The 22,480-nt window shown below is 44.2% G+C and overlaps 2 protein-coding genes across 2 annotated transcripts; one reads left to right on the top strand and one right to left on the bottom strand.

The window, feature by feature from the left end:
* The first annotated feature begins 4,562 nt into the window (after nt 1-4,562).
* Nucleotides 4,563-12,141, top strand: LOC125507469 (uncharacterized). Its single transcript, XM_087521984.1, has 11 exons — nt 4,563-5,518; nt 6,193-6,287; nt 6,391-6,574; nt 7,235-7,300; nt 7,390-7,529; nt 8,283-8,409; nt 9,354-9,499; nt 10,213-10,348; nt 10,728-10,812; nt 10,929-11,191; nt 11,332-12,141. The coding sequence occupies exons 1-11, from the start codon at nt 5,174-5,176 to the stop codon at nt 11,443-11,445; spliced, it is 1,701 nt and encodes a 566-aa protein (XP_087378110.1). The 5' UTR covers nt 4,563-5,173; the 3' UTR covers nt 11,446-12,141.
* A 4,954-nt stretch (nt 12,142-17,095) lies between these two features.
* On the bottom strand, nt 17,096-19,548 carry LOC125506154 (tryptophan synthase alpha chain-like). Its single transcript, XM_048671016.2, has 7 exons — nt 19,180-19,548; nt 18,762-19,083; nt 18,588-18,664; nt 18,399-18,476; nt 17,966-18,043; nt 17,782-17,841; nt 17,096-17,681 (listed from the first exon to the last, which is right to left on the bottom strand). The coding sequence occupies exons 1-7, from the start codon at nt 19,444-19,446 to the stop codon at nt 17,547-17,549; spliced, it is 1,017 nt and encodes a 338-aa protein (XP_048526973.2). The 5' UTR covers nt 19,447-19,548; the 3' UTR covers nt 17,096-17,546.
* Between the last annotated feature and the right edge of the window lie 2,932 nt (nt 19,549-22,480).

Raw genomic sequence — 22,480 nt, 5'->3', positions numbered from 1 at the left:
GAGGTGGCTAGGGTTCCAGCCGCGAGGACGAGAGGAAAAACGATCTTCAAGCTAGACAATTCAGCCCAACGAGAGATCCTCTTAGTACTAGCTTTTACTCCATTTGTTTTTTTAGTCTGCATATAAAATTTGGTCAAAGTCAAACTTTGTCAACTTTGACTAAGTTTGTAGAAAAAATACCAACATTCATAATATGAAATCAATATTGTTTGATACATCATGAAATTAATTTTCATATCATATAGCTTTAGTATTATGGATGTTGATATTTCTTTTAACAAAGTTGGTCAAACTTTATGATGTTTGACTTCGACCAAATCTTATATACAGACTAAAACAACGGAGGGAGTACTACAAAGGCTACAAGCACGCGTGTACTAGCTAGGAGTAGGCTACAAGGCACGTTCTTCACGGCGTTGACCGGTGGGGGCTTGGGTGGGTTCGTCTTCCTCAAACTGAACTCTACATTGACTGGTGTTCGTATGTGCGGACAGCTCTATTCCGCGGTCCGCGGAATATATAAACGACTCCAGAGCTCATGTCGAGTGTGACCCAGCCCCAAGTCCAAGTGTTGTACGTACATTCGCAGTACAGCTCGACAGTCAACTTAGTGAACTCCTCAGCGATCGACATGGCCTTCGCGCCCAAGGCCGCAAGGCGTCCCCCTCCCCGTCGTCCTCGCCTGCGCCGGGGAGGCTTGCGGTCAGGGCCGTCGCCGAGGGCGCCACTCCGGGGAGGCGGGCGCTCAGAAGTAGAACCAGGCCACACGTCCCTGAGGCGTTCGCGCCCGCCGCCCTGTCGGTGGCGCTGACCTTGCCCAGGGTCCGGGAGCAGGGCAAGGTACGTATAACTGATAACTGTTTGCACTGCACCCAGCTTAATTTGGAGCACAGACACAGGTACACAACTCGACCGATATGCTGCCAAGGTTCCGTATTGAGAGCGTGTGCAGATGGCCTTCCTTCCGTTCATCACCGCCGGCGACCCCGACCTGGCGACCACGGCGGAGGCGCTGAGGATCCTCGACGCCTGTGGCGCCGACGTCATCGAGCTCGGCATGCCCTTCTCGGACTCCTACGCGGACGGGCAGGTCATCCAGGCCTCCCGTTCAACAACCACTTTAATTACAGTGTCTGATCTTCCTTATGCTGAGGCATGCCCATTCAGGAATGAAGCCTTCAAGGATAACCAATATCTGAAACAAAACAAAGCAGGATTTCTAGTGCCAGCCATTAACAGTTTCCTTTCTGAATTAATGTTTTCAGGTGCTACTTACAACACCAGCCACACCAGGAGAGAGGATGAAGAAAATCACTAATGCTCCACACGGCTTTGTTTACCTTGTAAGTGCCAAATGGAGGCATAAATTCGTCCCAGTGAATTGTTCCCTGCAAGTTTACCTTTTTCATCTTAATTCTTTAATCTCACTATCAGGTAAGTGTCAATGGAGTTACAGGTCCACGAGCAACTGTGAACCCACTCGTTAGAGATCTTCTTAAGGAGATTAAGCAGGTTCGAACAAATAATTATAAAATTCATCCCCTTTGTCAATGATCTTATCAAAATTATCAACTTGTATATACTCCTGGATATATGCTCAAAAGGTTATACTCCTGGATATATGCTTAAAATAAACCCACTCCGTTGGAGATGCAGTAATACTCTCAATTATGTAAGGTAGACTGACTTTTGTATTAATGTGTTCCAAAGCTTGTGTAAGCAAGATACTAACCTACAAAGCATTCTTTGGAGAAACACACCTATGTGAGCCCGACTGCTGGTCACAGTCTATGAGATTGGATAATCTCTAGGAAGCTCACGAGAAGGTACGGAGTATGGCTAATAAGCTCCACCCATGGGGTTTAGCCTTCGGCAGCCATGTATCAGCTGACAAATAGGCGAAACTTCTGCACGCCAAACTGACAATTCAAGGCATAGTCCATTTGTTCAGTTGTGAAGAAGTCTAATCATGTTGCTCTAGGTGGAGTTCAACTTAACAGTGTCTACTGAAATTTCTGATATATCAAATATTGTTTGGAACAGTTGACAAACTTATGTGCCTCGAGATCTGGTGGGGGATTGTTGAATCATAGATGGGCTTTAGGCCCATATGAACAATGATTCCTGGTTAATCTTGAGGCCCATGTATGATATGGCAGGTGGTGGGAAATTTAGTCCCACCTTGCTAGTTGAGGAGAGTTGAGACCCCTTTATAAGGGTTGCTCTATCACTTGCCATTGGAAGCTTCGGAAAAGGAGTGATACACGCGCGCTCCTCCTCCTTCGCCACCCGCCTCGCCTCGTCGCGCGCGCCACAGGTTGCGGGAATGAGCCAACCCGGAGCTTATTTTTGCCGCTCAGGAACGAATTAATTAATTAGGGATTAATTAACGAGTCGCTAACAGGTGGGCCACTGTCCGAGACGTTGGACTGTGGGCTCACTTGCGTTCCCCGGATTCGTCGACTCCGTTCGCGGGTGTGCGACCCTTCTCCGGGAACGACGACTCCCTTCCTGGGAGTGCGTCGACTCGGTCGTGGGCCTACGCCCAGGCCCAAGACTTCCTACCCGACAGCCTATATAAGAAGGCTCTGCCCAATGGAGTGACCTAGTTCCGTTCACTCACTCCCTCTCGCATAACCTAGCCGTCATCTACTGTTCCTTACTCCGTGCTGCCTCCGGCGACCCCATCCCGACGATCGTGTGCACGGTTGGTCGGGAGAGCAGGTGCCTCCGGAATCCTGTTGTTTGAGATCTTGCCCGGGAGAACGACAATAAGGTTTTTGGGGAGCGTCTCGACGCGACTGCTCCCAATCCATCCCCAACTCCGTCAGCCTCTGCTTCCACTACTTCCCCTGCATCGGCACCATGGCCGACGATGCCGCCGCGAAGAAGAAGGCTACGGACGACGCCGAGGCTGCTGCTGCCGCCGCCGCGTTGGGCCTGACCAACCGGAGGGTATGATATGTTCATCCCTCGTTTACTCGTATTTGTGCTAGCCGTGTATGTGCTGCTCATAGATGGTTCGCTTTTATGTTCTGTACGTGCTAGTATGCTTATGTATCACTATAAAATGCATACCTTTTATGCCATGCTTAATGTATACTCATGGATTAGTTTAACTGGAAAAGTGCTAATATTTCCAACACCTCTTATGTGGCTAGATATTGCAGACAACAAAGCAACACTATTCTTCTTTCTAAAATGTTTTTACACTCCCAGATCAAATCTACTAAAGTGCAACTATAAATTTCTACTTTCATCATTCATGTGGGACCACTCATTGGCCGGTTGCCACTTCCGTACTTTTGTTTCTTTTTTCCCTCTTTTTATTCCTTATTTATTCATTTCGGCCATTCACATCTTTCACCCCACAAGTGCAACCATCCCGCGCACCATCTCTCTCGTCCCCTCCCCTCCGAACAACGCCACCACCGCTCTTGTTTGGCCCTGTTGTGGCCAGCGCCGAATCCTCATCACACTCCCTTCCCCCTCTCGCCTGCCGGCGATAGAGCTCGATAGCGGGCCCAAAGTGCTTGTGGCGGAGGTCCTGCCCCTCTCTGTCACGCAGGTGGTTGCTGCGGAGCTCAATTGGATCAACGTAGAGTTCGGCTCCAATGAAGTGCCACCTATTTCTCAGCGTAGAGTTCGGCTCCAATGAAGGAAGCTGGGGTGGAGGGAAGTGTGAGGCACTCAACCTTGAGGGTAGGAATGGGCCATGGCATCATCAGACGAGGCCATGGTTGGAACTGGTGGCAGCCTGACAAGCGCCTAGGTGTCGGCTCGTCATGAAATTTTGGTTGTGCCAAAAATTTGGTGTATACATGGGCCTCTATATACCAGTCTCCATAAGAGAAGAGCACACGAGGTGTGAGTGTTGTGGATTAGAGAGGGAGACAGTTATGAGAAGACATACCTTGTGGTGCTCATTGAAGAACTGTGTCCCAAGCGAGCAGAAGCATAGGGAGGAGATGATGTACATGGCGTCGGCATGGAGCAGGCAGCGGACAGAGGAAGCATCCCTCCGTCGAGGGAACCACGCCAGGGAGCCCCTGATCACCGGGCTATGCAGCCGCTGTCGCGACCCCCTCCTGCTGGCGGCAGAGGCGGTGTGCCACCCAGGCCAGTGCGGCCGCCTCATCCTCCACAAGCACGAGCAGGCCAAGGAGGAAGACCGCCAGGAACCCCGCGGTAGCCATCTCGGGTCGAGCTTCGGGAGGCGAAGGAGATGACGGCGGCAGGGCAAGGAGGCGGGCGCGGGTTAGGATTTGGAGGGGAAGAGAGAGAGAGAGGTGAGGCAGCAGAAAGAGGAGAGGGAGCGACGCGAGTGCGAGGGGGAGGAGGCGGCTAGGTCATCTCCACGAAAGCGGCTGCGTTTTATACACCTTTTTTGCGAAATGACGAAAATGCCATCGGTGGGGCATGGAAATTACACGCGGTGGCACGCTGTTTCTATCACTATTCATTGCGACAGTGCCTCGGGTTCGATCCGACGGCCGAGGCCGTCTAGTGACTCGATCTGACGATCCAGATCCCATCAAGAAAACGAAATAGACGACTCAATATTACTGGCCGCAACACCACTTACATCTTGGGGAAAATTAGTAAGCCAAATATGTTAGATGTAGATTATAGCCCTCGAACCATAACCAGTTAGTAGATGAGCAAGGATATTACAAAGACGAGAACAAGCATGCATCAATCTTATAATCTATGAAGTTCGTTTATAGCTTGAACTTAGCTTTTTGGAAGAGGATACCAAGAGGTGCGCGGTCCCCAATGCAAGCTTGGGCAAGAGGGTTCGTGATGAAAATAACTCGGCCCATATTAAACTCTTCAGCAAGGCTGATAGCATTTATCATGGCCAACGTTTTTCTTTTCACCTGGGTTGTAAGTTGTTTTAACAGGATTGCAAGTTTTTTAGAAAGAGAAAAAGGACCACCTAAAAAAAGGACTACCAGGGCCAGGCCAAAACCCACTGGCGGCCCAAACGCCCTGCCGCAGCCCGGCCCTGTGAAAAGCCCAAACGTTCTGCGGCTGGGTTGGGGTTTTGTGCAGTTATAAACCAGACCCACGCTCCCCTTGCGCCCTCCCCTCGCAGTCGAACGGCCTCGCCACCCCCGCTCCTCTCCTCTCTCTCCTCTCGCCCACGTCCGCCACCACCGAAGAAGCTGCCATGGCGGCCGGCGACACAGGCGCCGCGGCGGGCGGAGCGGGCAAGGACGACGAGCCCGAGCCGCCGCGGGAGCTGGACGCGGCGGGCGAGCGAACCACCCCCGATCACCACGCTCCGGTGTCGCCGGGCGCTTCCGAAGAGAAAGAGGGCGCCAGCGGAGCAGCCGAGGCGGGGCAGGACGACGCGCCCGAGCCGGAGGAGGGCGGCGACACCACGGAGGACGATGTGGATGAGGAGGATGAGGAGGAGGAAGGGGACGGGGAGGAGGAGGAGGGAGACGAGGACGAGGACGAGGACGAGGAGGACGCCCCGATGGACCTGCCGTTCGCGCCCGCGGAGGAAGAGGTACTCGGCCTCGCCTCGCCTCCCACCCCATCTCCCCGACTCGCGTTCCCTCTCGCGGCGCGACGAGGGTTTTTGCGGTTTCCATTTCCCTCGCTCTCGCGGGTATTCCGTCGAGCGGTTGGTGCGCGCTTCGAGGGCGACCGCTCTTGTTAGAATAACTAAGCGATTCTGTGCCTCAGGGTGAGCGAGGACAGCCCACGCGGCACGCTGTGCTCGATGCTGGTTGAATCCTCCTCCGTCCATGGGACAGAGGGTGAATTCCTGGGGAACATGCATCCATCTTGCATTTTCTTTGCTATTGTGATTTGTGGGCCATGCAATTTGCATTTACAGCTGAGAACTGCCCATATCTGTTAGTATTACAACTGGAGTTTAATTGTAACTGTTGTGGAGCAATTGTTTCTAGATGATGTCAAGTTGCATTTACAGCTGAGTACTGTGAATATGGCACTCGAATGTACTCCCTACATGGTTATTACAACTGGAGTTTACTTACCAAGCAACTGCTTATCGTGAACATGAAACTTTAATGCACATATTTCGCAATTGGTGTTTAGTTGCTTTGTTAGATGCCTTGTCAGGAAGACATGAATAGTTGCCAAACATGCTCCCTTGGAATTATAGTAATATCGTGTTGTCTTAATGTTCAATCTTCTGGTTGTAATTATCTGCAGTCACTTGAGGAGACAACTGCAGTTGATCCAAGCTATACTATCTCTCTTATAAGGCAACTAATACGTAAGGGATCCAGTTTGGAGAAAGAGTTCAGGTGAGTGGTACTTCCAGATTTTCCCCCATTAAGTATGTTTAGCAATGAAGGCTGTTATTAAAACGACCTGGTTGTCCTAATAATGTCTACCTCATGCAAAAAGTGACAAGCAAAGGGTCAATTCTGATGACGGGGATTCAATGCAACCGGATAACACGGATCCTTCTGAGAAAAGTGACAAGCAGGGTCTTCCAGAAGAAAGGAGTGTCAGTCCTAAGGATCAGTTGGTAGAGTGTGGTTATATTCTGCAGGATCTTGCGGCTAGTACACCTCAAGCAGAACTTATGGTATTTATCTGCATCATTCTCTTGTATAAGGATGTATTTCTTCTATAGGTTTGTCATAAACAGAAGTTTTGCTATATGAAACTTGTTTATTGCTGCTCAATTTCTTACTGAACAAGATACTAGTAAGCAGGAAGTGTGAGAGATTTTGATTGCCTTATCTGCACTGGCTTTAGACATTGTTTGGATATCCTGGATTTTAATACGATGTGGTTGGCTTGTTAGATCAATTAGGAGTAGATAAGCAAAAAAATAAGGTGGATAATTGTAATTGTTTCATTCTTTTAGTTTTGTAGCTCCTTTGTGCTTATATTTTATCTTCCTGGCCCTGAATTTTAGTTCGGTATCAGTTTATTGTAGCAAATTCTTTACTATAATTTGTGAACCATATTAATTATTGCTGGTGATAGCTAGTTGTAGTGTGAATGCGTATGTCATAATAACATGCTAATTCTAACAAAAAATATAAATGGAAGAATGGCCAGGTTGCAGTAAGTCAAAAGTATTTCTCCTAAATCCTAATTGATCTAAGAGCAAATCAATTGTTCAAAGGAACTACAAAAGGAAATTAAGGCATAATAAACAGAATTATCCACCTTCCTTTATACCTTAGTAATTGTGCATCTTCTGCTGCTAACAACACATTACATTTACCCCTTGTAGATTAATAGCCTTGTGATTGAAGTGCTTTTGGACAACCTTCATACGGCAAAGTCGTCTAGGATGAAGGTGAAATGAAATTTTCCTCTACTGCTACCTCTGTTTTTGTTAAGCATGTATTAAAGTATCTTGTTTCTTTGAATCTTTTGTCCCTGCAGGGAATTTGTCTTGGAATCATGGGAAACTTAGTCTGTCATGAATCTCTAGTTGCTGCAATCTCTTCGAAAAAAGGTTTAATTGCAACTGTCGTGGAGCAATTGTTTCTAAATGATGTCAAATGCCTTTCTGAAGCATTCAGGTTGGGTATCTTTGGGATTAAGTTTTTTTTGCCGGACTCAAATTTATTATTTAGAACCAAGTTTTTTATTATTTATTTATCAGCCGTTTGACAAGCTGTTTACTATTCTAGCATTGCAAGATATTTCATCCCGTGAAATTTAAGTCGTATCATGTAAAAAAATCTTGGTAGTTTAGCTCAGCACACACACGATTACCATGTTGATATATTATTTATGTTCTTGAATTTGTGCATTTTGTATTGGTCAGAAACCCATTCAATTTTACCACATAACTATGCAAATGCCCACATGCAAAACTACACATCCTTACATCACATGTTACATGCATACCTACATTTGGACATAACCAATCAACCACAAGTTGTTGAACTTGTGGATGAAAATGCTTGAACATACAGTACTTTTGCAAAAATATAACCATTTTCAACTGTGTTAATAGGTTATGTACTTATGTTATTAATCATCTGGGGGATAGGAGCTAAGTAAATTTAGATTTTGTTTTTCTTGATAATTTAATTTTCTATTGTCGATGTTGAAAACTTGGAGAAGCTGCTTTCTAAGAAGCTGCTTTCTAATTGTTCTGAGTTGTAGACAATGAGAACTGAGAAGTTCCATCTATGCTCTGTTCTTTTTTGCTTATTTTGACTTGTGTTGCTGTCTGTAAAAAAAAACTTACACCCCGAGATAGTTGGAATGAGTATTGTTGCTAAATTTCATCAGTGTTGCATCCTCACACAGTTTTTCTTAGATAGGTTGTTCGCTGCCATTCTTCGGTCCAGTGCATCTGTTTCTTGGGCTCAAGCTCTTTTACCTGATGAGATTCTTTCACGTATTCTACTGATAGTTGGGAAGACAGATAATTGTACATTACTTGAAAAGGTATTGTACGGAATTCGTATATGCAACTTGTTGTGACTGCGTATTGTACTGAATTCCTATATGCAACTTGTTGTGAATAATCCGTAGAGTTGGTCCTCACAACTTTAGTGACTTTGGTTCTTTTTAAATTGAATTTTGACATATATGGACACATTATATTTGTTTTGTAGGACTTGTGTAACATAAATTGTTTTAATCATCTTAGCTCGTTCTTCTATACGTGATGGTTAGGCATGTGTGTTTGCCTGCTTAACTCTTTTATCAGTTTCAAGAAGGTCGTCATTGAATACTCCCTCTGTACCGAAATAGAGAAGGTCGTCATCGAATACTCCCTCTGTACCGAAATACTTGCAGTTGAGGGAAACTAGTACAAGTTTCCCCAACTACAAGTATTTTGGTACAGAGGTAGTAGTTTCTATGGACTGTTTCATCTTCCCAAACACTTCTTAGTTGTATGGTCCAGTCTTACTCATTGCTACCATATCCATGTTATCCGAACAATGTAGAATTATCCTTGGTCAGAATGAGGTTCTTTTTTTTTCCATGGCAATTGCTTGGTTCTCTTCTGTGAAAATTCTTCTCTTAGGAGAATATCTGAATTTTTTTGACTGCATTGATACTCTTGAGAAACATGTGACTGCAAATTGCAAGTTTATCAAACTTTTAGCTGCAGAGGTCTTATGGTCTTTGAACTAGCATCTATTTGCTTATCGTTCTACAATAACTTTTATAGCAGTGAAAGCCTTTATTTCCTTAAAATTATACTGTAAAACTAATGTTGCCTATTGTTATGTGTTGTATGATTCGGTTGAAATTGTCAGCCCAGCCGAATTATCACAACTACTTTCATCTTATTATACTATGGTTCAGCTGAAAATTTTCCATCTTTATATTTGCATGTGTTCAACTGTTTGGTTATTTCTTATGTGAATTACTGGTCGCAGATCATTGACTTCCTATCAACTGTCATTGATAATCGAGATGTGATTGCTATGCTTATCCAGCCCTTGCTTAAACTGGGTTTAGTTGACCGTGTTATTGGGTTACTAACAAATGAGATTGAAAGATCACCGGATGAGAAGCTAGACAGGTATGTTGAACTAACTTGAAATTTGGCAAGATTTTCATTTTATAAAAGTTATCTGTTACAGATTTTGAACTATTATTGTTCTAGGTATCATGGAAACTTCTCCTGTGTACTCCCTCCATTCCAAAATGCAAGGTGTATTAAATTTGAGAAATGTCAAACTTATCTAGGTTTGGTCAAATAGAAAACGTTTGACCTTTTGAAAAACCAATACACTTTACATTTTAGATTGGAGGGAGTATGTGGTAAATTTTCTGTAGTTAAGAAATAAATCATAGGAAAAACACCTAAGGCCTGTTTGGATATGTGGTATTTCTCTGGAGATTTATGGCATTCAGTTCGATTATGGGCTGAATGCTGAAGCTCCCAAAACAGTCATGTAAGGAATCCTCAAGGATTTGAATCCTCCATAATCCCGTTTAAAGTCATTGTTTCAAAGAGATCCTTAAAGCTTTGTAGAATATTTTTTATATTTCATGTCTTCTAGGCAAAGTTTAGGTCCTTAACCTGTGTTCTGAGACGCGGCCATTTGTTGTGTTCCAATAATATGGTCTGAGCATTTTAAATTTCTTACATTCCCACTTCCTAGTTTTAATTTAATAGGACTGTAGCTGCATTTCTCTGTCACTGCGATAACCCTTCTTAGTTATTGAATTTTGAATTAACAACCTGGGATAGTAATGAATTTACCTTACCTTTTTCTTAACACGTTTCAGACCGGGTTCTCTTGATTTGATCCTTCACTTCATGGAAGAATTATCAGCCATACACTGTGTTTCAAAGGCAATGTCATCGAATGACCGGCTGATTAAAGTGTTAGTGAACATGATCAAGTGGCCTGATAAAGTTGAGGTGAGCATGTTGCCACCGCTACATATATTTGTTCATCAGCCCGGTCGAATTCTGGTTCATATATACATTTTTGAAGAAATGCATTATGTTGTTGCCTCCTTGGTACCAAATTGTTAGCTTGACCAACTCATAACTCTTAACAAGCAAGCTGCTCCAATTTTTTTGATTGTCAGTAAGTCATGATTTCCCCCCCCCCCGGAAATTTGAAGAAACATTCCTTGCCCCATTTGTACATTTGGCAAACTTCACCTTGCATTAATTCTTACCCTACAACCTCTATGGTGACTTAGGATGTTTCACTTGAAAGATCTGTAGATTCAGATGTAGGAATGCAAGTCAAGCATGGTAATTGTATTCTTATTCACAAACTCTTCTTCAGGTTGCAAGCTATTGTGCTTCGGTGGTGATCGTAATGTCAAATATTTTGACAGATGGAAAGCATTTGGTGCCTAAGATATCCCATGGTAGGCACATTTTTTTTTCTTAGCACTTATCTTATTATCTAAGCAACTATTGTATTTGCTAAGCAGTGCACCGCATTTAGTGCCATTACATTGATCCAGTCTTTCAATTGTTTCAGATTTACCGTTCCTGGAGGGCCTACTTGAAGTTCTTCCAGAGGTCCCTGATGATGACCAAGCTCGATATGCACTTTGGAGTATCTTATCGCTTATTCTGGCACAAGTGCAAGGAACTGAGTTGAACTCCTCGTCCCTCGACCAGTTTGCGTCTCTGTTCTCAGGCAAGTTCGGCCTCATCAAAGATGACCTCGAGAGTCAGGTGGTTGATGAAGAGAAGTTAACACCTGAGGATGCTCTCCTGAAGGAATGGACATCGAGATGTGTATCCTCTAAAACAATATATACAATTTGCCCTTCATGGAAATCTAGATCTTAAGCTACATTTACAAACTAACATGATGGGATACATTTCGGCAGCAGCAATCGCATTGTTTTTCCTATGCTACAAAATATCTGTGACAGCTCATGGCAATCTCCTTCTTCATGGAGAGATGGATCAAGGTGAAGTCCTCGACTGGAGACTCCATCAACAATGCTCAGGAGGTGCTGAGCTACTGCCAGAAGGCGCTCCACTAACCGGAAACTCCACTCCACTGACAAGCTTGCTGCTGTTTGTAATCAACGCTGCTGACGTGAGAGAGAATGCGGCATGTGGCCGCTGTGATTTTGGAACCGGGAGTCGGTTATAACCTACTGTCGTTTTAGACTACGGCAACCTGTAAAATCGGCGAATGGAGATTAACTAGGGGCATGGGTGGGGACATACGAGTTTTGGACATGGGTGGGGATACAATTTTTTTGGGGGATATACGAGTTTTGGGCATATGGGTGGGGATACAAATTTCTTTGGGGATATACGAGTTTTGGACATGGGTGGGGATACCATTTTTTTAGGAGATGTGCGATTGCCAAGTTTGATAAATCGCAAATTTGGTCTAAAGTTTTCGTTTTCTGGGTAAAAACTATTTCTGTCATCTGAATCGATATGTAAACCTGAAACATGGTTGCAGATGTGGTTTTCATCGCTACCTTGAATGCCAGTTTTCTCTTTACATTTTGGCAAAAAAAACTGCACCCGCTTTGACTGGAATCAAATCGGCTGCCATCCCTATTGTAAAGTCACAAAGCGCAGCAACTATCATCCTGTACATTCATCCCTATTGTAAGTTAGAGAATGAATTTCCCATGAACGCCAAGGCAGATTTCTGTCAGAAAGCAAGACTGTCATCCCAGCAACTCTAGAGAAGTACTCCCTCCGTTCCTTTATATAAGGTGTATTTGTTTTTTCCAAAAGTCAAACGATCGCATGTTTCACCGAGTTTTTAGAAAATATATATCCATATACACAGTACAATATTTATATCATTTGATTCATTATGAGAAGTAGTTTCATATTTTATCTTTTAGGTACTACAGATGTTGTTATTTTATTCTATTATCTTGGTCAAACATTCAAATGGTTGACTTGCACGAAAACTAATACACCTTATATTCTGGAACGGAGGGAGTAATAATTAAATAGGTTAGGGTGTGTGCAATGCGTGGTGGATCTTTGCGTCTCCAGTGCCAATGCACCTGGATTGAAAAACAAAATGCAAGTTGCAGAAAAAGACAAAAAATTCCCGGAACTTTTTGGAAACAAATGATTTAGTGTTATACTGACGTAAAAAGTTCGGCGAAGAAATGACTTTCATGGTATTTTGGATGCAAAAAAAACAGAAAAGGCACTATATTAAAAGTTATTATTCACACCTTTTGTACTCGCAGTTTTTCTTTTTGCCCTGAAGTCGGCTATGAATTTTGTTTTTCTCCATTGTGGCCTGTAATGCTACCAAGGTTCAGTGCTATTAAGAGCATCTCTAATAGACCCCTTAAATCGCGGAAGTTTTCGGTTCGCGGAAAACACATGTCGGTTTGAGCTGCGGCCGAACAGACCCCTCAAATTTAAACTTTCTCTCGTCCGTGTCCATAGCCAGCTAGCTCGCTCCTACGAAGTCGGCGAACAGCGCATAAAATGGCCGAATATGGAATCGCCGGCGTCCAGGACGACTCACATGAAGCTAGCTAGCTTGAATCAGTCCAAACGGCCAAATATGGAGCCGTCGTCGCTGTAGCTAGCTGAATCGATTCAAGCGGACAGAGTTGCCTTAGCTAGCTCCTCCGTCAGGAGAGACACGGGCGTGTGGGCTGCTGGCGGGCGGCGGCTGGGGCGGCCGGGCGGGTGGCTGGCGTCCGGGGTGGCGCGGACGGCGGATGCGGATGTTTTCATGGCAGTTGGGCTCCCGCCAAGTGCTTTCTCCTAGGGGAATCGTAGAAGTGGATGTGAAAACTATGTTTTTACAGATCGGGAGGAGCTTTTTAATGTGCCTCTTAAAAGATTTATAGATCGGAGTCGTTTACGGGTTTTATTCGGGTCGTTTTTTCCGTCTAAAACTGTAAATCGTCAGTTATTTTACAGTTTCGTGAGTTTTAAAGAGTCTGCTGGAGAAGTTTTTTCAGGGAGGTAACACTGAGTTTTCTCCTTTTCAGAAAAAGCATGGTTTAGGTCGGTCAGGTATAATTAATATCATCTTGATATTGATATATTACCTTTACCAACAATTTTTTTTATCCCGCAGGTTTTTTTTTAGGATTTTGAGTTGGGGTTGATTTTCAAGTTTAAATCATCACTTTCCTGTGGCAGTTTTCGAGTTATTCATCTCCTAAAAGTTACAGCATGTAGTTTTTTTAGGGAAGCGGTTCTAGTCACTCCCTCTGTCCATTAGATCGGTATCGCGCCTTGGCGTGAGGGTGCCGGTCCTAATATTTTGGTCAAGCAGGTAATGCTAAGTTAGTAGAAATCCATGTGTAGCATATGGCTATTGCTCGGTTTGTGAATAATGATCTACAAGGCACTTGTGAATAACGATCTAAAAATGTTTGTGGGTATCATGGGTTTATAGGGACAACTCGCTTTCATGTTTGTGGCGGAAACATGTGTACATCAGAAACTTTAACTACAATATGGTATGGTAGACATGTACATGACCAATCAAGAAATCGGAAATAGAACGGTGGGCGTCTTAAGTAAAGCAAGCACTAGCCAATTACATATAAGTTTGTATTGTTCCTCAGCGCTATTCAGGACGAAGATGATACATAGAGTAGCATACAGACCGCAACATCTGCTTGTCCTTCGAATTTGTATAGAAGCATGGAGGAAACCTCGTCATTGCACTAAACAAAGACACGTTAGTATACCGAAAAAAGGATAGAGAAAAAGACACATTGGTACACAGAAAAAGATAGAGAAATAAAGTTCGTGATGAATTGAAGCATGAATATTCTGAATTAGTGTATCGCCAAACAATGTATTTTTCACATAAATAAAAATGTCCGGAGGAAAAAAAACAGTCATGTTGCGAGTGTTTATTGATTCACAGTATCGATGCCTAATTAGTTGCCACCAAGAATAGGCTAAATCATACAATCCCAACCAAACCATCAATCGATCTCTGACAAAAGAGCACATAAAATTCTGAACAAAAGTGTTAAGTAGGTTAAAAGCTTCTGAAGGAAAAACAATTATATAAACCTACTCCAATTGATAAGTTTTTAATAATACAACCATCTACTTGACACAATATCAGCAAGCCCGGCCGCTCATCTTGACACCAACGTCACATGGACTTTCACAATCTAACAGTGAAAGGAAACATGTTAAGAAATCGAGTAGAAGAGGAAAAAGGCATCGATACTGCCACTGACCTCCATGTCTCTATCCTCGCAGCATAATGCCTAGCAAATCACCTCTACCTCCTCCTCTATCTCTGTTTGTCCTCCTCAATAGAGAGAAACCACTTCCATTCCCCTATTCCAAGCATATCATTACAAATAGGATCAGAACGAGAGTTAAAACTACAGGGGTTGGAGAAGGTGAAGGGGAGGGGAATTATACCAAGCACCGACCTTCTGTGAGCTGGATCAGCTGAGGGTGTAAAGGGCCGCAGTAAAGGGACGGTGCGAACGGCGGCAACAACCATGGGTGCTTGTTCCCATGGAACCTCTCAGTTGCTGCTAGGGAGTCTCGTGGAGCAGCAGGCTGAGCAGCTCGTCTGGACGGCGGCAACAACGTCATGGATGAGTCAACCAAACAGTGAACGTGTCACCTCCCACCTATCCAGCTGCGAGACACCGAAGGAATCATGAACATGTAAGTGAAAATAATGTGGTTATCTCTTGAGCCCTAGGAATAATGTAAGTGCAAATAGAAGATAGCGTGGGATTAGCATATGCTTAAAGAAAACATCATGGATAAAAACAACAAAGCAGCAACGGTTTATGTTATAAGTTTATGCCCAGTTGTTTTCTATAATGGTTAGTCCAATGGAAGCAATGCGACATTTAAACCTATTCATGGTTGCGGTCGTCGTCTCCTAATAAGGTGCCAGACAATCAGGAAAGCCTACAATAGAACATGAACTTTCCAAATGCATAGCCTACCCTGATTTGCAATGCTCTAAACCCAAGCATATAAGGTATTATGTATGAAGTTTAATACTGACGATATAGAGAGAAAATGGACATGTGCGAGGTTACTGAATAACCAGTCAAGAAAATGACATTTGCACAAACGTATGGATTGAGAAAACTGAAACCTGAGTAGGAAGGTCCTCTACTTCAAGCCTATGCATCAACTTATAGAATCAACATGTACCAAAGTAAATTCATACGCTTTGAGATAACTTCACAGAGTATAAAGGGAGAAGATTTGAAATGTACAAACATAGGTCTCTCATGAAAAATGGGTGCTTGCATCCAAATGTTCCTCATGACTTATTTATGGAACCACAAAACTCTTTGAAGAAAACATGAGACTGCTATGATTTAAACTAATTTAGACTCTCATGTGCAATTTAGCCATTTTACTCATACTATTAAAAAACTAGAATTATTTTTAGATGGCACTAACAGTGCAAGCTTAGAAATAATGCACCACAACAGATCCCAAATCAATTAATTGGCTTCTTGGATAATGATATCGATCAAAATCAATGAATCAACCTACAGGAGTTTTAGACATGCAGCGTCACTAACAAATTTGAACTTACACTAGCACCAATGAAGAGGGACCGACATGTTCCTATGGATTGCTGATTACATAAGTTTAAGAAGTGCACCTAGATTGTGCAAAGTGCCCAAAGTATATAATAGTGTTGTGCGCCTAGCTAGATCTCCATCCATCCATCTGTTATGTCTTGGTATGGGTCTCATCTCCCTGCAAAGTAAACTTAATTTTTTGAAGATGAGACCATAATTGGATTAATTCGGCGGCTGCAGCCTACCTGCTGACCCACCTTGCTTCGACCGTGGAACAGTTACATCTGAAATCCACATCAGACTACCCGATATGAAGCAGTTAGCACTTAGCACATCTCATCTTATGGACAATCAATTTATAGTCTAGTTCGTCGCGTTCAGGCATCTTGAGTCTGGACACAACCTTTGAGCTGGATTGACAGTTTATTCATCATCCCTACCTGTCTCTTCTGCTGATTCTTCCATATCAGAGGCATTGACTGGTGCAGTCTCATTTGCTTCGACATTTTCATTGAGCTGCTCATTTGCTTCAGGAGTATGTGGAACTTCTTCATCGGCTGATGCAGATGCAATCTCATTCACTTCATGAACTGTGGTAGAGGCATTTTCTTCATGAATGCTTGCCATGGGACGGGGTGGAGGCCCGAGGACTTTGTGAAGCCTTTTAAAAGGAGAACGGTGTTGTTCATGGTCTTCGACCTCCATTATTGTGATTTCAAATGGCGAGTGTGGAGTATTCACCACATATGTGGCAATCTCTTTAGGAGGAGTGTGGGGATGCACTTCACCTTGTGGGAGCTGGATGCATCTCTTCCCAAAACTCGCCGTTGATTTTTAGGTTTGGTGCATCACCTATATAAATAAAAGATTCCGTTCTAAGTTGTGCTCCGGATGAGGCAATGATACCACAAGAGCATTCTCAAGTTGAGGAATACTCTCAGTATCACTGACAACATTATCTTGCTCGTGTTCTTCATATAGGGTGAGGCACCTGGTTAGTAGTCGTATGATGAGAAAGTGGCATGGGGGTAGTAGCGCGGGTGGAAGGTGGTGCCGCGGGCCGTGATCGGCTCGTTGGCATGTTAGTCGTTTGTGTTCTTGCCATACAAAAATAACAAGCAACTATGTTGCTTCCACCCCTTCATACTTGACCAACAAGAACAATTCACTTCCTTTATTTTCACATATCATGGTGATCTAGGGAATGTACTATGATGTTACAAATCATTTAGTGCATCCCGGAGGCTCCTCGCGAAGTCTTCTAGCCTCCTCAACCCTTCTCTTGGAGAAGCCACTTCACACAACTGTTTCACCATTACACTACCAATGATCACTCCATCTACATCCCACTCGGCAATTTATGTCCACTCATGAGTGGAGGTCGGTAGTGTAACTATTTTATTCACTTGATATTAACACTCCCAAGTTAACACAACAAAGGAAGAAAAGCATATGCAAACACTAATTATATATAAAGGTAAACACTAGTCTCTTTTTGCAACCGAAAAATTGCAAATACCTTCTACCGTTCTACCGATTTAAATTTGTACCACCATGTTGCCTTGCCACCACAAATAATTAACCATTTTAATTGCATATCATGGGAGTGCATTCTTCAAACTCTTGGCATATACTTCTAGCCTCTTCAATCCTTCTCTTGGAGAATTTGCTTCACCCAACTGTTTCACCATTGCACTACCAATGATCACTCCATCTGAACCCCACTTGGCAATCTGTGTCCATTCATAAGTGGAGGTCAGCAATGTAATAAACTTATTGAGATTGTTCAATCAAGATTAATTTTTTTGGTGAATCTTTCGGTGTGTTATCTACCTGGCTAACATGTTCCGGGGTCGATATGCCAAAGCCAACCGCCACTGCCTTATCTGTGACCTACGGACAATTACAAAAGATATGTGACTGTTGATACTTTAAATATTACAAGGGGGAGATTTACATTGTTTCTTTCCTGGTTAAGAGAGAAGATTTGATGGTTTTAAAAATCATTTCTACAAACCTGCCTAATCTCCTGAAGAAGATCCTTGACACGTGGGTTTACTATCGCCCTAGCTCCTGTAACTCCAACGACGCTTACCTGCATAATGGAATTAATTAGGGGACTGAAATTTTAATCATGATATCTTGACCACAAAGCCAGAATTGGAATAAGAAGCTACTCCATCCGTTCCTAAATATATGACCTTTTAGGGATTTCACTATAGACTACTCCCTCTGTAAACTAATATAAGAGCATTTAGATCACTATTTTAGTGATCTAAACGCTCTTATATTAGTTTACGGAGGGCGTACATACGAAGCAAAATGAATGAATATACACTTTAAAGTATGTCTATATACATCCGTATGTAGTTCATAGTGGAATCTTTAAAAGGTCTTATATTAAGGAACATAGAGAGTAGGATTGTACGCATGTGTGTTGTGCAACTTACAAGGTAAACAAACCCTTCTGAAGCTTTTGTGATTTCTTTCATCCTCTCTGATGTTGTAGCTGGTGTTGTAAGAAGGATCTACAATCATTTGTTGAAGAAAAATATCATGTTTAATGACTGGTTTAAGTCTCAGTTATGTTAGCATTGCATTATATAATGTATAACAGGGGCATGGACCGATGCACGTACCAGCTCTAGATTGTTCTCTATGGCCTCTTTCCTGAAAGCATGTATCTGGTCGTATGGAAGATCGGGTATGATAAGGCCTGGAGTACATCCATGTAACAAGTGCGAATTAGCAAATCTGTTGTGTGGATTGTCAATGTCGCATAAAATATTTAGTTTGCTAACTCAGTTAATTACCTTTGACACCGGCTTCTTTGGCAGCCGCGGCGAAACTCCCTGTCCCACGGCGCAGGATGGGGCTGAAATAAGAGAAGATGACCACGGGGCAAGACAGCTCCGGCGTCACCTCCTTCAGCATCGACATCACGGCGTCGGTGGTTGCGCCAGCGGCTAGCGCCCGCGCCGCGGATGCCTGAATCACTGGCCCGTCGGCAGAGGGGTCAGAGAAGGGCAAGCCGAGCTCGATGACGTCGGCGCCGAGGCTGTCAAGGAGCTTGAGCGCCTCGGCCGTGGTCGCTAGGTCGGGGTCGCCGGCGGTGATGTACGGGATGAACGCCGTCTGCGCGCGCGCAACAGTAAAGCCTTCGTCGATTAGCATCGATATTTTACGTGCATGCATGCTGCGAACTGAGCTTAGTACGCTCGGCGCACTTACCTTGCCATTCGCCCTGACCCGAGACATGGCCTCTGCCACCGACAGGCCGTGCTTGCCGGCCGCGGACAGTGACGCACACCTCCCAGCAAGCGCGGGCGCGGGCACGGTCACCGCCGGTTCGAGCGACGCCACCGCCGCCACGGCGACTGCTCTGACCACGGGCCTCCCCGGCAGCGGCACGGGCACCGCCACAGAGGCCACCGTGCCGCGACGCATGGGGCGGCTCAACGACGGAGCCGAGGAAGATGCCTTGAGCGCGAAAGCCATGCAGATAGCGCGACGGACGGCAGGCAGGAAAGTCAACCGACGTTGCCGTGTGGGCAGATAGGTGGCTAAGATATACACGAGCAGCAGAGAGAACACTTCGACTTTTTCTGGACGTGATGAGTGAAATGTTGGTGCGCGTCCGTTTATATAGCAGCAGCTGCGGCCGCCGTCGGCGCTTCGGACAGAGGAATACACATACGCGGCTACGAGTAAACTAATGGTGGGGTTGATTCCATCTCCACCATGAACCCCAACCGCACGCGGCCACAGAACTACGTCTTACTTTTTGGTAGTTTAATTTAATTTATTAATGATTCACTTTCTTCGGACACCAATAGCACATGAGAAAAGAAACACGAATACGCACGAGCATTGCTTATCATTGCATTGATAGAAGGAGTAGAAAGTAGCAATTGTAGAGAGAATCGCACAAGGACAAATACGATGACCGGGCGTAAGGCTAGCCATAGTGGGGGTAACTTAGATAGTAACTTAACACACTCCAAGACAATTTTGCTTATGTGGCAAGTATTTAATGAGGAGAGAGGTGTTTGAAGTAACATAATATATTACTGTAACATAGCGCTTCCCGAGGTAAAATGAGTCTATAAGGCAATAAATGAGTTCATAAGGCAATAAATGAAATAAGTTACTACTACTAAGATATTTTGCACTATGGAGGTAGTAACTTAGACTAGTGTCATATGCATGAAAAGACTAAGTAGTAACATGCATATGTTACTAGTTTATGTTAATACCTCCACAGTGGGTAGTGTGTCATGCATCTCTGCATTTATTACGTTGTAGACTCATTTTTTCTTAATATGTGTGATGTTACATAAGTAGATATGTTACCACATGCCTCTCTTTCTTCATTTATTATATGCCACATCATCTATTTTGCCTAGATAAGTGTGATGTTACCATCTATATTACTCTCACTGTGGGTAGTCTAAGTATCTTAGATCAGGCGTCATCTTTGATGATGTTGCATTAGGGCATGTACAAAGAGGGCATCACATTCCTAATGCCTCATCTCTTCCACCTAAGTAAAGATATATAGGGCATCATTTAGTTTCTCAAACACTAAACGCGTAGAGCTGCCCCATCAAGCCCACGTATGACATATATATACATCCTTGCTTTTTACCTTACTTTACATGCACAAGGAGGAGCTAGCTCACACCGTCTCTAGCTTTTGCCCTCTCTCGCTTTTGTCATGAGGAAGGCTACTTCCTCTGCAGGATCACGCTTTGATCTGCAAGCTACTAGTTGTGCCTACATGGACAAATTAGAGTGACGTCAAGCGCTGGGGCAGCCGTCCACAGTGGCGCGTTGGCCATGCCCTTATGTCCGGTTCTTGGTCATAAAGGAGGTAGAGCAGAGCATGATGGAGGCCACAATGCATGGGCCGATCGACCATCCAGAAACGACCTTGGATCACGAGCTAGAGGAAGTTCTTAATGCAGAGGGGCACCCAAATTTTCAGGTGAGATGCCAGGAGGGGGCGGTGGTCGATCCCGAGAAAAGGGCTAGATAGCATGACTTAGCAGAATACGCGCCATCAGACGTCCATCGCCAGGAGATGCGGTCAGGCTCACTGGAGAGGGAAGAGGCCCTAAGTTGGCGCCACAGGGACACTCACCGGATCAGCGCCGGAGGATAGAGTGATCCAACAGGCCCTCGCGAACATTGCACCCTTTCTGCCGACGTCAATGAACCATCGCGTGAAGGAGTAGAGCGATCTCAGAGATGGAAGATCCATTGAACCAATGATCCTCCCGAAAACGGTAAGCGTACGGCGCCAATCACCCAGGAAATGGATGCACGGAAGATAGATTGCACCTTGATGCCACAGGGATACGGAGGTGTTGTCAGGGAAGGAAATATGCCCTAGAGGCAATAATAAAGTTGCTATTTTATATTTACTTATATCATGATAAATGTTTATTATTTATACTAGAATTGTATTATCCGGAAACTTGATACATGTGTGGATACATAGACAAAACATTGTGTCTCTAGTAAGCCTCTACTAGACTAGCTCGTTAATCAAAGATGGTTAAGTTTCCTAACCATAAACATGTGTTGTCATTTGATGAACGGGATCACATCATTAAGAGAATGATGTGATGGACAAGACCCACCCTTTAGCTTAGCATAATGATTGTTAAGTTTTATTGGTATTGCTTTCTTCATGACTTATACATATTCCTTTTACTATGAGATTATGCAACTCCCTGAATACCGGAGGAACACCTTGTGTGCTATCAAACGTCACAACGTAACTGGGTGATCCTGAAGGTGTTTGTTGGGTTGGCATAGATCGAGATTAGGATTTGTCACTCCGAGTATCGGAGAGGTATCTCTGGGCCCTCTCGGTAATGCACATCACTATAAGCCTTGCAAGCAATGTGACTAATGAGTTCGTTGCGGGATGATGCATTACGGAACAAGTAAAGAGACTTGCCGGTAACGAGATTGAACTAGGTATGATGATACCGACGATCGAATCTTGGGCAAGTAACATACCGATGACAAAGGGAATAACGTATGTTGTCATTGCGGTTTGACTGATAAAGATCTTTGTAGAATATGTAGGAACCAATATGAGCATCCAGGTCCCGCTATTGGTTATTGACCGGAGATGTGTCTCGGTCATGTCTACATAGTTCTCGAACCCGTAGGGTTCGCATGCTTAACGTTCGATGACGATTTGTATTATGAGTTATGTGTTTTGGTGACCGAAGATTGTTCGGAGTCCCGGATGAGATCACGGACATGACGAGGAGTCTCGAAATAGTCGAGAGGTAAAGATTGATATATTGGATGACAGTATTTGGACACCATAATGGTTTCGCGATGTTTCAGATATTTATCGGAGTACTGAGGGGTTGCCGGAACCCCCCGGGAAAAGTAATGGGCCTACATGGGCCATACGGGAGAGGGGAGGCAGCCCACAAGAGGTGGCCGTGCCCCCCTCCCATAGGGAGTCCGAATTAGACTAGGGGAGGGGGCGCGCCCCCCTTTCCTT

This window comes from Triticum urartu, chromosome 5A (assembly GCF_056163025.1).
Source record: "Triticum urartu cultivar PI428250 chromosome 5A, HENAU_Tu73, whole genome shotgun sequence".
NCBI classification, from domain to species: domain Eukaryota; kingdom Viridiplantae; phylum Streptophyta; class Magnoliopsida; order Poales; family Poaceae; genus Triticum; species Triticum urartu.
The sequence above is the reverse complement of the archived record's forward strand: the minus strand, read 5'-3'. Positions and strand labels throughout refer to the sequence as shown.